General features: G+C 30.6%; 1 protein-coding gene across 1 annotated transcript; it reads right to left on the bottom strand.

Annotated features, from left to right (window-relative positions):
* Positions 1–4,228: 4,228 nt before the first annotated feature.
* LOC129322815 (uncharacterized) lies at positions 4,229–7,194 on the bottom strand. The gene is made up of 4 exons (XM_054969220.1): positions 6,255–7,194; positions 5,760–5,969; positions 5,473–5,564; positions 4,229–5,202 (listed from the first exon to the last, which is right to left on the bottom strand). Exons 1-4 carry the CDS (start codon positions 7,023–7,025, stop codon positions 4,482–4,484), a joined length of 1,794 nt encoding a protein of 597 aa, XP_054825195.1. The 5' UTR covers positions 7,026–7,194; the 3' UTR covers positions 4,229–4,481.
* Positions 7,195–16,310: the final 9,116 nt, after the last annotated feature.

The raw sequence follows: 16,310 nt of genomic DNA, 5'->3' as shown, positions 1-16,310 counted from the left end.
TTACTTTTGATGGCCATTTTATTTTATGGATTGATGGGATCCAGATCCATACTAACAACAGTGCGTTTTTCCATAGCCTTGTTGACTCTTCAATAATACAAAAACTCAAATATTTGGGTAAAATACAGTTGAGTGAAAAATGTGTTTCTATTAATTTAAGAATGTTGTGTGTTAAAAATTGGAATTTGATGTAAAGTATTACAGGGAAAAAACCTAGAGAAAGCTTGTAGATGGTTCTGTCAAGTGTTCTACTGTACTAACCCAACTATGTTGGGATCTGCATTGATGAGCACCGCATGCTCATCCCCTAAAAAGTGATTCGAGCCGTTCATTTTCTTCTTAAACAATCTCATCATTGATTTTAAATTATATTTTGAAATATATTTAATATTATATTTATTGGAATACAAATATATTGTAAATTGAACATTTCAAGTTATATTTGTACTGTAAAGAATACATTTGAATATTTAATCTGTAAAAATAATTAAAAGTACTATCAAATTGGATTATTTAGGTTGAATTTATATTGGTTAAATTAGTGATTAGTGGTTTTATTAAATATTTTTATATTTTTTACATATTTTTATTTGAATGAATATGAAATAAAAATAAGAAGTTTAAATATAGACTATTGAAGTTTTATCAGAGGTGATAACGACTGTGAGATTCATCCTTTAATAAGTATGAACAACATTCCAAATTTAATATTAATTTTTTTTAGATTTTTTATATATTTTCATTTTGATAAATATATTATTAAAAATATTTTTTAAAAAAATTAAAATTAACAAAGATCATTTGGAGTAAAAAATGAAGTGTCCAAATCACCTTATGGGTGATGAGCAGGGAAGAGGATTCCTAATGTTGGCGCTACATCACATGCACTGTCTAATTCTTTTACACAAGTAAATTTCTATTTCCCATTATTTGAGTTGGTCATTTGATCGAGGTAGTAAAAAGCATTTGGGATCTATGCATACGCGCAGTTTAGTTTTGTCACAGCCCATAAAAGTGTTAAATGTTTTCTGATTGCATTATTGAAGACGAAAACAATTCTTTCTTTTCTTGTGTGCTCGTTAATTGGGTTGAGAGAAATTGTGTAACAAGGAAATCAAAGATAGTTAAGATAAGTTGATTCTAATTGGAGAGTAGTCTTGGAAAATAATAGTAATTTCTTTTTATAGTTTTGATCATTCAAATTATTTTTAACTGTTTTTCTTAATTTGTGTAAAATAATTAAAAGTAACTTGTGTTAAGGATTGGAGTGGTATATCTAATAGTCTCTCCATTAAAAATATAAAGTATTTTTAATTAAATTTTATCTTTAATAAAATAGTTACATATTTTCAAACTAACATTGTCTTTCCATATTTATTTTTATTTAATAGGGTGTTTCATCTTAAAATAAATATATAATAATTTATTTAATAGAGGCACTTTAAAAAAAAACAATGATTACACCTTAAAAGAATAAAAATATTTTACATTTTTTAACATCCAACCTCTCAAAAAATACTAGAGGGAGTAGTTACTTTCTCTAATCCTTAATATGAGATGCATTTTAGAGGGTTTCTATGGTCTTAAATATAAGACATTTTGTAAAAAATAAATAACATTAAATTCTCATTGTCCATAAATGTCTTTATTAATTTTGTTGTTCAAAGAAATGATATAAAAAAATAATTAAGGTAGATTGATTTTAATTGGGTAACTTGAAAAGTAATGATAATTTTTGACAATTTTAATTGTACATACTACTTTTTATTATTTTTCTTAATTTATGTGAAGTAGTTGAAAGTGTCTTGTATTACAACCAGTTTCAGTGCTCATCTAAGAGCTCATCGTCTTTGAATCTTTCAAATATATTTTCATGATCTAGATTTATAATTTTTGAACGAGTGTTTTTTAATAAATAAATTAATGGTAAAATGCTTGCAAAAACCAATCAGATCTAATTTGAATAGTCTAAATTTATAGCTTTTTACTTTTATTTTTTTAAAAAAATTATTTCAATGAATATGGAATCTAAAATGAAAACAAACTCTTAATTGTCACTTTTTCAAAAAAAATAATTTTTTATTTAAAAAACACTCGTTGATAAAATAAGTTATAATATTTATAACTCAAGGCTTATTATAGAATTTTTATATTATATGTAGACATGAATAATAAAATTATTTAAATGTAAATTTTTCACAACTTTTAAATTACTCTTAATTAAATTAAAGTCATTATTTAAGTTAAACGGTGGAAGAGATAATGACATTTTAAAAAATGGTTAAACAACATTTTCACCCCTAAACTCTTTTTTTTTCCCGATCAAAACAAACGACATCATGTTTAGGGTGTCTTATGGATCGCCCACTAGATATTTACCAATACAAAATATATCAACCCAGACTTAGAATCAATTAAAAATATTGTCACATGTCATATATGTTTATATTGACACACGTTATATAGGTCTTTGTATAAAAAAGAGCTTGTTAGTCATATATAGTTGTTGAAGATTGACAAACTTTTTCCCCGCTATCAATGAGTGCCTGGTTAGTAACTCAAAATACACAAATATAACTTATGAGCTGGCTAAGTTATATAACTTAGCCAGTACCTGGCTAGTAACTTAGAATACATAAATATATACTCCCTCCTTTTAAAAATATAAATTATTTTTTGAGAAATTGAATGTTAAAAAATATAAAATATTTTTAATTTTTTAAGGTGTAATCATTTTTTTTTTAAAAGTGTCCCTATTGATAGTGACTTTATATTTATTATAGAGTGTTTAATAGAGATAAATATAGAAAGATAGGGTTAGTTTGAAAGTAAGGAACTACTTCATTTGAGAGTGAGCTTCGATTGAAAATGTTTTATATTTTTTAATAGAGGGAATATAATTTATAACATCATTAACTGATAGTAAGTGCGGATTGACACACTTTTTTTTCTATCAATTAGTGCTTGATTTGTAACTCAGAATATATGAATATAACTTACAAGTTGCATCACCACTAATTGACTATTAGTTCAGGTTGATAATTTTTTTTATTAATAAATAGTTAGTTAACAAGTCATGTAACACCCTGATGCCACATGTTTCTACATTATTAAACTAAAGGTGCCAGGCGTCAATTGCTTCTCTATAAATACTTTAAGGACAAAAAGTGGAAGGATATTCTAAGATTACAAGATCGTGAGACAAACTACGACTATTTCTAGCTAAAAGGTCCGGTTTGCCATTACAATTCCTATGGCTTTAAGTTAATATGAACATTCCAATCTCTATGTAGAATGTCTAAAGAGGAATTACTAACATCTCTGAAAGGGTGATTATTTGCCTAAATTCTTGAAATTAATCGCTTCAGCACAATTAAAATAAACAATGGTCTTTCAAAAACCTCTCTCCCAACATAACTCAACGCTCTTAGCTATACCAGAAATTTCAGCAATAACAGGTGGGCAAGGTGACAGTTTAGAAACACCATTTTACATCTCAAGTTCCAAAAATCTCCCAGCAAGTATATGAAAAGAGCACACTCCAAGGTATCTTCCCCACAATCCAAGACATACTTGTGAACCTGCTTCTAAATTCTGGTTTAACAAGTTGAATCTAGAAATTTAAAGCAGATTCACAATCTCTTACGACATGCATTGTGTTTTCAGCAGCAACACAACCAAGAGGACAGTTACAGTCTCCAGAGATACCTCTTTGTGATCTGAGATCCGTTGTGTGTGGCTTGTCTTTTGCAACCAACCAAAGAAACATTTTTTTTTCCTCTGGTATATTCAAGTCCTAGATGAGACTCAATAGATTATTCTGTGCGTTCATTTGTACCTGCGAAAGTGAAATCATTGGCAGATCTAACGGTACATGAATTGTCAATGGATGGTTTCCAAATAAGCTTATTCTCATCACTCATTTCGACTCTCAACTCTCTAGGACAAAGAGTACTGGTGATTTGGTCAACAATATGGGAAGGTAACCAGTATAACTGTATCATCAAGGTTCAAAGGACCATTAAGCACATGTTGCTAACTAGAGAGGAGAGTCTCTACCTTAGGGCCAATTCTCCAACAAAAACTTTGATGACTAGACAAGATAATTCCTCTCCAACAAGCCCCTTCACTCTAATCACATGAGGACATTATCTTAAATATTGATTCGAAAAAGGCAAGCATGATTCTGACACTAACAATTGAAAAAAATGATTGAGGATTGCCAGCATATTTGTATCTCTTGAACAATTATCTAATTTCCATTGCACAATGAGTTTATACAAAAGCCAACTATTCAATGGTAGGTAACCAATAATATAGGAAGCAGGCGAATTCAATCTTAAAATCCTTGGGGACCGAGAAGACAATATATACTGCACGCAATAAGAATTTTCAAACTAAAAAATATACATCTCAATCTTCTCTGTCCAATAGACACAGCACACGTCTGAATTGAAAAATACGAGCAGTGTTTGTTGTTTTCAAGGATTCTTCATTTTGATCCTTAACTTGCGAGCTATTTGTGCTGCTTTTGGATGAAGAGGCCTCTTGTTGCTATCACACTGTTCAACCTCAACCCAGTTTATCACTTTGAGAATAAGTGACTGTGGAACTTTTCTTACATCCCCACCGTCTTCTTTTCCCTTAGCCTTCTTCATACCCTTTTCCAAACTCTTCTCTATGAACTCCATAAACCAGTTCCCAGCTTCTGTCTCAATCTGCTTTCCCAGCTTTATTGTATTGCTTATGTTGTTGCATGATGATGGCGGCGGCGGCTGCTGTTTCTTATTCTCATCATTTTCACCAATAGGGTCAAGTTGGAATTTTACAAAGGTGGGACCTTTTCTCTCAAAAATATTTTTTTGGTTAGAGCTTGACCTTAAAAGTTCCCCCATGTTTGCTGAAGAGACTGACTTGTACAAACCCTTCTTTCTCTTTGACATGCTTGATTCTGAATTCCTGCGTTGGCCCAATGAATTGTGTGTAATTTCGTTCAAAACTGAGGATTCTTCATTATCATCTTCTTCAGAGTGTTGTTTGCTGTTGTGTGAGTTCTGAGCCATTTCTGAAGCTGAAGTAGCTGCTTCAATGGACACCATTTCTCTAACTGCTTGTACAATCTGGCTATGGAATTCTAAGAACCGTTCAAAACAGGCAGCCGGTGCATCGGCTCGAGATGATTTGCATAAATTGGAAAACATCCTTTGACACAACAAAAGGAAAACAATTTTTTCATCAAGACAAGATTGAGCTCGCGAAAGTTTACATTAAACAAACAGAATCATCTCTGCATTAGTTTTTATTGGCCGTTCTCTGCACTACTAGTTCACTTGTTTAGTTATACTCTACAGAAGTTGTTAACCGCACGAAACTGGTATATTCATTAAATTTATAAGACTAAGTTATGCAAATATAATACAATGAAGAGACTGATTTATAGCCAGTTTAATAATAAAAAGAAGTGCTTCATACTTGAGACACCGGACTACTGATTCAGTAGCTGAAGCATCTCTTAATGCTTTAAGGGCAATTTTTTGAGAAACTTCTCGTTGCTGCACAGCTTCCTGCCAAAGCAAAAGAAGAAAGATTACTTTCTGTACAGTGATAAAAGGTTGAATTCTTCTTTTCGGCCACTAACATGACAAAAATATTCAGTACACAGAATGAACTTGGCGCAGAGCAAACTTCAGGGACCTACTCATAAAGGTAAATAAACTTAGAGACCAAGGCACACTAATTTGACCGTTACAAAATTCTACCTTTCCCAGTGAGCTAAGCTTTCCAGGTAAATTCATGGGGAGGCTAAGATTGTTACTATTATTACTATCAAAAGCAGAATTGGTTGACTGAATTTGCATGTGAGGAGTCATATTTGAGTCCTGATTCTCTGCATCTCCAGCTACACTCATCGAAGAAGCTGCCACTCCAGCACTCCTTAACCTTGGTGGTGGAGTCGCACTTTTCTTTTCCTGAAAGTGAATTATACCACAAACACAAAACAACCTCAGAAATCATACATAAGACTTCAACCTCATTACAGCCTTTGAAAATCAAAAGAAGGATTCAAAATTTGACCAGACTTTGATAGAGCCCATTAATACTAAAATCATATTTCAAGGACTAGAGTTTATCTTTCAATTTCTATACCCACTTAGAATAGCTGCAATAAAGACATGAAACGCCAAGAATGTACATTCAATTATGTCCATTCAAGCATGGATCATATCATAAAGAGGAAGGAAAAATGTACCTACAGATGACTTGAAGGGGGTTATGGGTATCCGAGGTTCTCGTCCACACACACTCCTGCTCCTAGGAAACTTCGAAGCAGAGCTAACCACACAGCTTTTTCTAAGCAAGGCAGGACTTTCTACCTTAACATCCGTCATCTTCGCCAAAAGCCCTCCACCCACTGAGCTTCTCACACCGGAAGCAGGGGTGGTTCTAGTCATCGGAGACATCATTGCCTGAAAGTTACTATTTTTCGCCGAACTTCTCGGTTCTTTCACCGGAGTGCATTGATCAAAGTCCAAATTCACAGGCTTAAACACCATCGGAGATGAAATTTTATCTCCTTCATTCCCTCCTGTTCCCCAAGACCCCCTTCTCGGAGGAGCCGAATCGGAAGGCTTCTGTTCGGTCCTCACTCCCTTTTGTCTCAGACCCATTAATGGCTCCGGCGTACCGACAAGAGGGTGTCGTCCGGGGAGCGGTTTCGCGCCTTGTACGACCGGAACAGGGGATCCTGGCTCTAATCTGTCGACATAGATGAACTGACCCAGCTGCATTTTGTTGCTGAGAACGAAATCATCTTGATCGGAGGGAAGACTGACGTAAATGGAGTGAGATGAATCCGATACTTTTATGTAGAAACCATGCTTCGGCCAGAGGTTCTTCTCGTCCAGATCGGCCGGAACAATGTCGGTAACCTGCAGAAGCGAGCTCCGGTGCTCGCCTGTGGGTTTAACTCCGGTGTTCATACCATTGAGGAGCTTCAGAAGAATCCCAGGTGCTAGTGATGCCATTTGAAGAAGGCACAAGAAAAAAAAAAAGGAGCTTGATTATGTCAACAAGGCATAGAAGGTAAAGAAATCAAAGATAGTTGAAGAAGCGGAAGCAAGAAGTGAGCTTTGATCTTTCTTCCAATTCTTTTGAAAGAAGGTTAATTAATGTTCACAGGGTTTTCAGGGTCCTTTTCACGAGTTAGGAACTTCCCGTTGGTAACGGTAAGTAGGGAGCCTTTTCGAATTTCATATATATATATATATATATATATTTTCATGTTTTGTAAGGACGACGGGGCTAACGGTCATATTTTGCCGTAGCGTCACATCAAAACAGGGATCTGAATTGGACCGGCCCATTTCCCCTAGCCACCGACCAATCGACCCAAAATGATGCAACCCCCTATGCTTTTGTTGAGATGTCGAAAATGTTTCTCTTTTTTTGGGCCTTTATTTACAAGGGTACCGTCAATCTACTTGGGGAGAAACAAAAAAAGAAAATGGCTGCAATACAACAAAATGCATTACGTTAAAATAATTTAAGATATTTTTTTTATTTTGTTTGAAATGTATGATCGATAGATTGAATACCAAATATTAAATATGTTAGTAAGGGGGATATTTGCGTGGTGTGGCAAGGGTGATTCAGCAAAGTAGCAATTATTTTTGTTTTATAATTTTCAAAATGAAAAGGATCCGAAGGTTGAATCTTAAACGGATCTCCTCGGATGTTTTTTGTGTAGTGATTGAGAAGTGGGAAATAATCAACGTCTGATCTATCAAATAAAAGCATATTTGAAAGGTTCGATGAGTGCAAGGTTTCTTAATCATAATTCATTTTCCTTCCTTTTCTACCTGAAGGAGGTCAATTTGCATGCCATCACTCCAAGTATTTTTGTTCTACTCATTGGACCAGATCTCGGACGATCGTAACTCAACTAGATCATCATTGACCAAATCTGTTAATAGTTCGGTTTGGAATCTTTGGATTAAAAAAATTATTTTTATGGTTGAGCCAAGTTAGCATCTCACACAACATAACGAATCAAGTTTTGAATATTTGTCATTATGAGTGATCAAAAAAACAGAGAGAGAGAGAGTTTCACGAACTTTGTGCTAGTATGAGGATTTCTTATCCTCCAGATATCAATCGAGCAATGATCATTCATAAGTTGGGTTGCTTCTTGCTGCTAAATGAATAATGTTGGAACTTGGAACAATGACAATATCCTGCTACTAACGTTCTGTCTGGCATCTTTATAGCACAAATTCTTAATTGAGCCGGGTCTAATTGAATTTATCAGGCCCGTTTAAATTATTGGCCCATATATATTAGTCCCATATGTTTTTAGCCCAAAATTTGAATACCCAGCCCATGTCTATCTGAACCACCCAAATCTAAGCTTCTGAAAATCTTATGTCTAGGTCTCGAGTTTGCTTCCAAGCTTTAACCATGCTTAGTGAATATTCTTTTGAAGTTTCGGTAACTATAATCGGAAATTGCCCTTTCGTGCAAATAATTTGACCTCCTTTCCTTTACAAGTTTTGGTCATTTTTCACGTTTAGCATTGCTTCTGCATTATACCACCAAAATTCAGGAAAACTGTGATAAAGAACCCAAAAAAAAAAAAATTACAATTTTCCTAATAAAATGTAGATATTCTCAATTGAGGCTTAGGGTTAATTTTGGCCTTTTTTTCACACGAAAAATTTCTAATTTGTAATATAGTATAATTGGAGCGCCTTTCCTTATTACTTTTTTTCCCTAAGTATATATATTATATATATAATTATAAATTCCTAATAGATGATCCTACATATTGAATGATAGAAGGTGAAGCAGGATCTGGATTTTTATATTCCACAGTTGTGGATAATTTCTTTACATTTCATGAGGAACATATATATTATTTCATAACAGTGAAGTGATATGGATAAGCATTCTCAAGTCATGATGAATCCAGCTTGGCGTGCCCATGAATTCAGTATGGTCCCACCGAATCATTTGATTACACACACACATTTTTAAAAAAAAGCATAATATATTAATCAAGGTGGATGAAAACAAGAAAGCAGAATAATGCAACTTTTAATATCTTAAATTTATATTAAGTATCAATTTAATATTATAAATTTAATTTTTATTAATTTAATCTCGAAAGTGTACTGTGATTATTTATTTAGTCTTTATTATTTTAAAAAAGGTTATATTATTAGAATTTGCTGATGCGTAATGAATAAAATGAAGTAAAATTATTTAAGAAAAAAATACTCTAAAATATTAAAAAAAGGAAAAAACAGTGTAAATGATTTTATTGATAAAAATTATATTAATTTGAAAATTAATTTGTTCCCATTTAATTATATATTCATGTCAAATCATCAATATACTTTATAGGTAGATTATTTTGAGAGTCAATATATGTTTTAAAATTTAAAGTATTCACATGATAATTTAAAAAAATATCAAATATCAAATTAATAAAAATTAAATGTGAGAGATTAAATTAATAATTAAGAGAAATGTGAAGAATTAAAAATTTTATCATCTTCAAAAATTATATATAGGAAAAATACATATATTTGCATGTAAAATCTGTACCTCACGAGTATGAGATATGAATAGTGCAATTTGTAGGCCTCAGACCTAGACGTTAAATGTTAAGCTTTCTTAGGCAGTGTGCCTTGTTTTCATTCAAAAGACCAATAGAAAACTTGGGTCTGGCCTGAAGGCTCAGCTTTACAGACCCAAAAAGCACAAAAAGGAATTCAATTAAAATCAAAACAAATAAAACGTAAAATTTGTAAAGGTTTCTTTTTTCTTTTTCTTTTTTTTTTTTCACTTTGCTATGATGAATCCAGCATACGGAACATTTTCTTCTTCCAGGTATGAGAGGAAATACTTCATTTTGTGAAATTACTGTATTTCTACGAATAAAATATGGAAATATTTGTTTAAAAAAGAGAGAATTTATCTATACATCATATGAAAAAAATCTAATAAGCTATACTATTTGTAAATCATGATCTTGTTGAGTCACACGTTTATGATTCAAGCATCGGTTGAATCATGTTTAAATTGATTATGAATAAATTAATATGTTTTAAATAATAAATGCTCAAAATAAAAAGAAATAGTTATCCACAATAATATATTATCCCTTAAACAATGGTAAAATGAGATCACCAAGTTAAATGGTTAATGGAGTTTTTATTTGAAAGGAAAAAACTACCATTCAAAATGATAATTTTATTAGGATTCGGTTTCATAGACTAAGCTAATTTTTTAATGATAAAAAATTATTAATGTTTGGGTCTAATAATTTTATAATTTGGGTTTGATTTTTTTTTTTTATTGTCCACAGGTTTCCTTTATCAAAAACAATTATGTTTAAGGTATGGTCAGACATTAAATGTAGGTATATCTTTCAACTAAAATTTAAATCTTAATCCATCATGTTGTGAAGAATTAACTCATTTCGCTAGATTCAATTTTCATTGATAATTTGGGTTTGAATTTATAGGGTTTGAGCTAGAAATTACATATTTAATAAGTTTATGAGCCTAAATATTTTTATTTAGTCAAGGGTACAAAATTTCAAAAATAGTAAAGTTAAAATTTTACATATCATACTTATAATTTTATCCACAATTTTACATTCTAGACGAAGGTATTGAAAATAGATATTTCATTCTATAAGTACAAGTAATATAAGTACATAACAATAATCTATGAATAATGTGAATGTATTCTCAAGCCCAATGAAACTCATGGTAACTAAATAATATAATAATAATAATAACAACAACAGGAATATGGAGGGGAATGAAGAGTGGTGTGATGGGTTTGGTGAGTGAAGTTAATAGAATCAATTGAGAACATTATGATGATAGGGAAAGTCAGCTGATATGAAGTAATAAATTGACTTGTGAAAACCATTCAACTGCCTCTGTCTCAACTTACAAGCACTCATCTCTATTGAATTCATTTTTTCGTGCATTCTAGGGCACCACTTACCCATTCTGTCTTTATATATAAAATAATTTTATTTTAAATGTAAGGATTGTCGTGATATTTTTTAATAATAAAATAATTATATTCTTATTTTAAAAATAGATGAAATATTAATTGTGTATTTTATTTTTCACTATTGTAATATCAATTATGGTATTATTGTGAGTATAACTAAAAAATCATTTTTATCGATACATAGGATTTGTTTACACACACACATATATATGAAGTTATGAAAAGAGAGAGCATACCTCTTTAATTTACTACACGTACACAACACGGCACCCCAGCTACCTAGGCTGCGCTATTCAGTGCTCTCTCATTTATACATCTAACCCTACCTGTTTACATGCATCAACCATGTTGTTCATCACTGTACACGTTTCAGACATTTTTCATGCAAATTTCAAAAAAATTATTATATTGCTTTATCTGTTCAAAAATATCCCAGCATTATATTTCAATTATTAAAAGGAACTTCATATGGCCATATCCGGCTCAAATTACAAGAAAGCTACTAAAATTATACTCCATCTGTCTAATATTATAATATAAGACACTTTAAATGAAATTACACCTGCTAATGAATTAATTAATTATTTTTAAAATTATACACATTTTTTATATTTATTTTTATTTAATAAAGTATCTCAATTAAAAAATATTGTTAATTACATCCTTTCATAAATAGTATTTTTGAAAAAAACTTTATTAATTGCATCTTAAAAAACTTAAAATGACTTAGATTTCTTAATAAGATACTTAGGGGAAATATCATTTAATATTCTGACTAAATATCAGCTTTCATTAGAAGGCACCTTATATAAGGAATTTGCCAGCTAGCTCAGGGAGCTATATGTTATGTTTCTTTTCTTCCTCTTGCTTTTGATCAATTCTTCTTCTAATATATAGGCTCTTTTTTTTTAAAAAAAAAATGATAGATTGATACTAAAGAAAAAGGAATAGTAACCAACAAACACACATGCAAAAGAAAATATAGGAGTAGTATGCTCCTTACAAATGTCAAAGATCTCCCAAACATTTCTACATTCTAGCAAAGAAGAATGTTGTTTCTTCCTTCCTCTCACCAGTTGGTTTTGTCATTTATGTAGGTAGGTAGCTAGTGAAAGAGTTTGTTTCCTTTATAGGTTTCTCTTCCAATTTTTTCTTCCAAAGAGAAATTGTTTGCTGCTCTCTTTGTACAAGCTAGTCTTCTTTCAGTAGAAGAAGATTTGTTAACAATAGCTATGTCAAATAGAAGAGACTTGATGTATATACCCCCCCCCCCCTTAAATGAGGTTTTAAATTTTATCTTTATGATGAATTACAAAAGCTGTATTAGGAGAGCTTTCTTACCTCTCATTAAATTATGTTGTATAATGATTAATATTGAAACGCATGCTAACTTAGTACAAGTCAAATATATATTTTTTCAAATTATAATACTATTGCAAGTCAAATTAGTTAACTTAGTTACGTACGTACTGCAAATTTTATATAATAATAATTCAGATCTAGTACGTAGTTCATCATATTGTAGTTTTTTTTTTTTAATTACTTACAGGTACTTACATGTGAGAAAACAGGACAGCCCAACAAAAGTTATTAATAAGGGTTGAGTTTGGTAGACTGTCCTTTTAAGCCTTGTATTTTTCAAAGATCAAACTTTAAAAATAAGAAATTTTGGTATAAAAGGGCTTAAAAATAGCTTGAGGTTGGTGACATTGTTAAATCAAATAATTTTTTAAAGTTCAAAAAAAGAAATCATGATCTAAAATTGAAAAAGAAAAAAATCCAAAGCGTCATGCAAAGTTCAATTCTAAAAAACTAATACAATAATAACTAAATATTTGAAGCATTGCTAATAATGTAAAAAATATCAAAAATATTTTTAAAAATAAATAAATAAATAAGGTCTAAATAGACTAACCCTCAACTCTAAAGGGTTGACTTATTCAAGCTCTAAGCCTATTAGGGTTGGCCTTATGAGCTTACTTGATATTTTGAGCCCTAGATCTCAAGTCTACTCCAGGCAATTATATATTGGACTTAAATGAGTTGGCCCTACAGGCTCAACCTATTTTTTCAACTCTACAAGTATTTTTTATTAGAAACACTCATATTTTAAGCATAGTCAAATGCTAAATGTAAGTACATCTTTACTGGAAATTCAAATCCTAATTTATTATTTTGTGATGGACTAACCAATTTTGCAAAACCCAATTCACATTGGTACTTTGCTTGCAACTCTGGAGATGAAACAACTAGAGCCGGTAATCCAAGCTAAGCCCAATGAGCCAACCCAAACCCGCTCGAAAAAAGTTAGGATTAAACTTAACTATATGAGCTTTTTAATAAGGTATGATATTTTAAGCTCGATCTAAATTAGTCTAACACAAATTGAGCTTGACATTTGAAATTTTTGACTCTATATGTATACAAAGTTAGTAATTTTGGGCAAGTCCAACAGGCCAACTCAAATCCAATTGAAATAAATTATGGTCAGGTTTAGCTATATAAACTTTTTCAAAAAAATAAAATACTTTAAATTTAATTTAAAATAAACTCAATTCAAATAACTTCAGCCTACTTGAATTTCGGACTTCTGAAGCAACAAAGCAAATTATGATGAATGAGGTGTAGTTAGTTTGTTTGATTCATTTAATGTGATGTGTTAGGTGGGGCTGAAGTCCGAATCAAGATTCAAAGGAGGTCGTACGTATATATCTTACCATAATTCTGAGACCACAAAACATTAATGACTTAGTATAAATTTGTCCCCAGAAATGTTGTACCACGGTACTATATTTCAATTACGATAGACCTGCGTGTTGTACTAGGAATGGCTACTTGAATTGGCACCCAAAAAAAAAAATTCAGGCCAAAAAAAAAAGAATTCACACAAAAAATTGTTGAGAGCAAGTTTTGCGATGTTTGAGTGCAGTTGAAAAATGAATGATGTTTCTTGTATGTACGGATAAAATTGAAGCCCAGATCTTTTCCACACACCTCACCGTTTATATTGAACTTCATGTTATTTTGTTCATTTATTACTGAGGAGGGTATTTTTAAAATTTTAATGATTGATCATTTAATCTTTTCCACACTGATGTTTTGGTTATAAACATATCTTAAAATTTTTAACGGGTATTTTTAATTTTAATGATTGATCATTCAATTAATCGTGGTCGAATTACATGGCCATCTTTAATCGATATACCACTCGCATATTGCATAAAAAAAAAGGTTAATATATGAAATATTGACATCAACTTACAGATCTCAATATCTCAGATTTTAGAATAGGTGGTTTGTAATTTTTGAACGCTTTTATGAACTGATAATTTGTCTGATCTAAAAGGTCCAATATGTTGATTCATGAAATCAAAATAGTGATAAATATATGATAACTCTTAAACATCAATGTTGAAACTATTGTAGTTTAACTCTGGCCACAAAAGAAATATATATACTAGTTCTATATGGGGCAAATGATAGACACACATATATATTAAAGTGGGAAATCGAAATTCTAATTATTTATTTAGGGTGCGAAAGCCCTTCCTTGTGTTGGTAAAATTTTAATTTTAGGTTAATGAGTGAAATAAACTTTAAAATATTGCACAAAAAGAGCTTTGGACTTTGAAATCTTAAAATGTGTAAAATGGACCTCAAACTTATAAATTCATAACAAATTAAACCTCACCATTAACATTGTTACTGTTCATCAAGTGGAGCTCAGTCAAAATGCTAATGCAACAGTCCCTTATTGATGTGTCATTTTTAATGAGCGCCACAGATCTTAAACTATTACACAAGTAAATATCCTGAATTTTGAATTTTAAAATTCAAAGCAAATTACCCTCACTATTTATGTGTAAAATGATTATTATTATATAGACCAAATTAGCCTCAGCATGATTCCCTGCAGTAAATATATCGTTAGCCACGGTGAATGACCCATAATTTTATAAAATGACATTTTTTGTCCATTTTTTGCAATATTTTTCAAATAATTGGTATCTCATACTTTCATGTAATTTATAACTCTAATTTATTCTTATTTTAAATAATATTTATTTATGTAATGATGAAAACTTGGGATCCCATTTGAAAAAAAAAAGATTTTAATTAACTGGTTAATTTAGATTTGAAATTCATTAATGAAATTGTCAGTTTTCGCATCTATCATCTGTAAAATCTTCTAATACTCAAACATTTTTTTAATAGAATCTCAAGTTTTCACCATTAAGTAAATAAAAATTATTTAAAATAAGACTATTTAATTAGAATTATAGAGTATATGAAAATATGAAATGTCAATCATTTGAAAAACATTATAAAAAAAATCAGGATAAAAAATATTATTTTACAAAATTAAGAGTCGTGGCAAACCATTTTAAACAGTAAAGTACATTTTAAATAGCAAATCTGTTTACTATATTCGTATTCTCATATTCACATGAAAAAGCAATTTTTTGTATTTCTAAAATTTTTGGAGAGAAGGGCCAAAATATTGTAGTAAGTCACTTTCATTAATTACCTGAACATGAAAGTTTAATAACCATTTTATTTAAATATATATTGTAAATAATTGTTTATAGAATATGAAAAAAATATTCAAAAAAAATCCCTCTCAGCTAATCAAAAAAGGTCTATAACATTCAGTGAGTTAATTAAGGATGTATGTTTCAGTTTCAGCATACATACTTTTGATGACTCATCTATAAGATGGTTAATTTTTGAAAAATTCGAAGTACAATTAATGTGAAAGTTCTAATTTTTAAAATTGTTTGAAAAAAAAACCAGCTTGACTTAACACTTGGCAATTATATATTAGATACTGTCTCACTCTAACACGTGAAGTTAGTTTGACTTATAATCAATCATTTGACACAACAGTTATAATCATATATCGGATAATATCCAATGTCTTACGATATAGTTTCTCTTCATAACATTAAACCGTTATAATGTAAAAACCGTTAACCATTTCAATATTATTTGCATATTAAATTATAGTAGTTAGTAGTACTATGTAATTAAACCGTTAACCATTATTTCTCATTAAATTATATATATAATCATTCAACATTGCATGATCAACGAAGCTAGTAGAATTTGGAACCGTTGTGATGATTTCGCTTTCAACGATGCACATGCACGTCGCGTAAAGTCAGTAATCAAGATTTCAAAGTTCAAACGGCAAAATGAGCAGCTCAAATATCAATAATCAATAATCTATATATATATATATTAGTCATAAAATATATAAATGACATGATACTATA

This window comes from Prosopis cineraria, unplaced genomic scaffold (assembly GCF_029017545.1).
Source record: "Prosopis cineraria cultivar Desert tree isolate PC_DT_omini unplaced genomic scaffold, ASM2901754v1 PC10, whole genome shotgun sequence".
Taxonomy (NCBI): domain Eukaryota; kingdom Viridiplantae; phylum Streptophyta; class Magnoliopsida; order Fabales; family Fabaceae; genus Prosopis; species Prosopis cineraria.
This window is presented reverse-complemented; position numbering and strand designations above follow the sequence as displayed.

Excerpts from the sequence above, each read along its gene's own strand:
- LOC129322815 (XM_054969220.1), bottom strand. The coding sequence starts at position 7,025 with ATGGCATCACTAGCACCTGGGATTCTTCTGAAGCTCCTCAATGGTATG. Across the intron at positions 5,565-5,759 it reads AGCTTAGCTCACTGGGAAAG|GAAGCTGTGCAGCAACGAGA; the intron begins GTAGAATTTTGT and ends TTGCTTTGGCAG. Across the intron at positions 5,203-5,472 it reads TCAGTAGTCCGGTGTCTCAA|GATGTTTTCCAATTTATGCA; the intron begins GTATGAAGCACT and ends GTTGTGTCAAAG.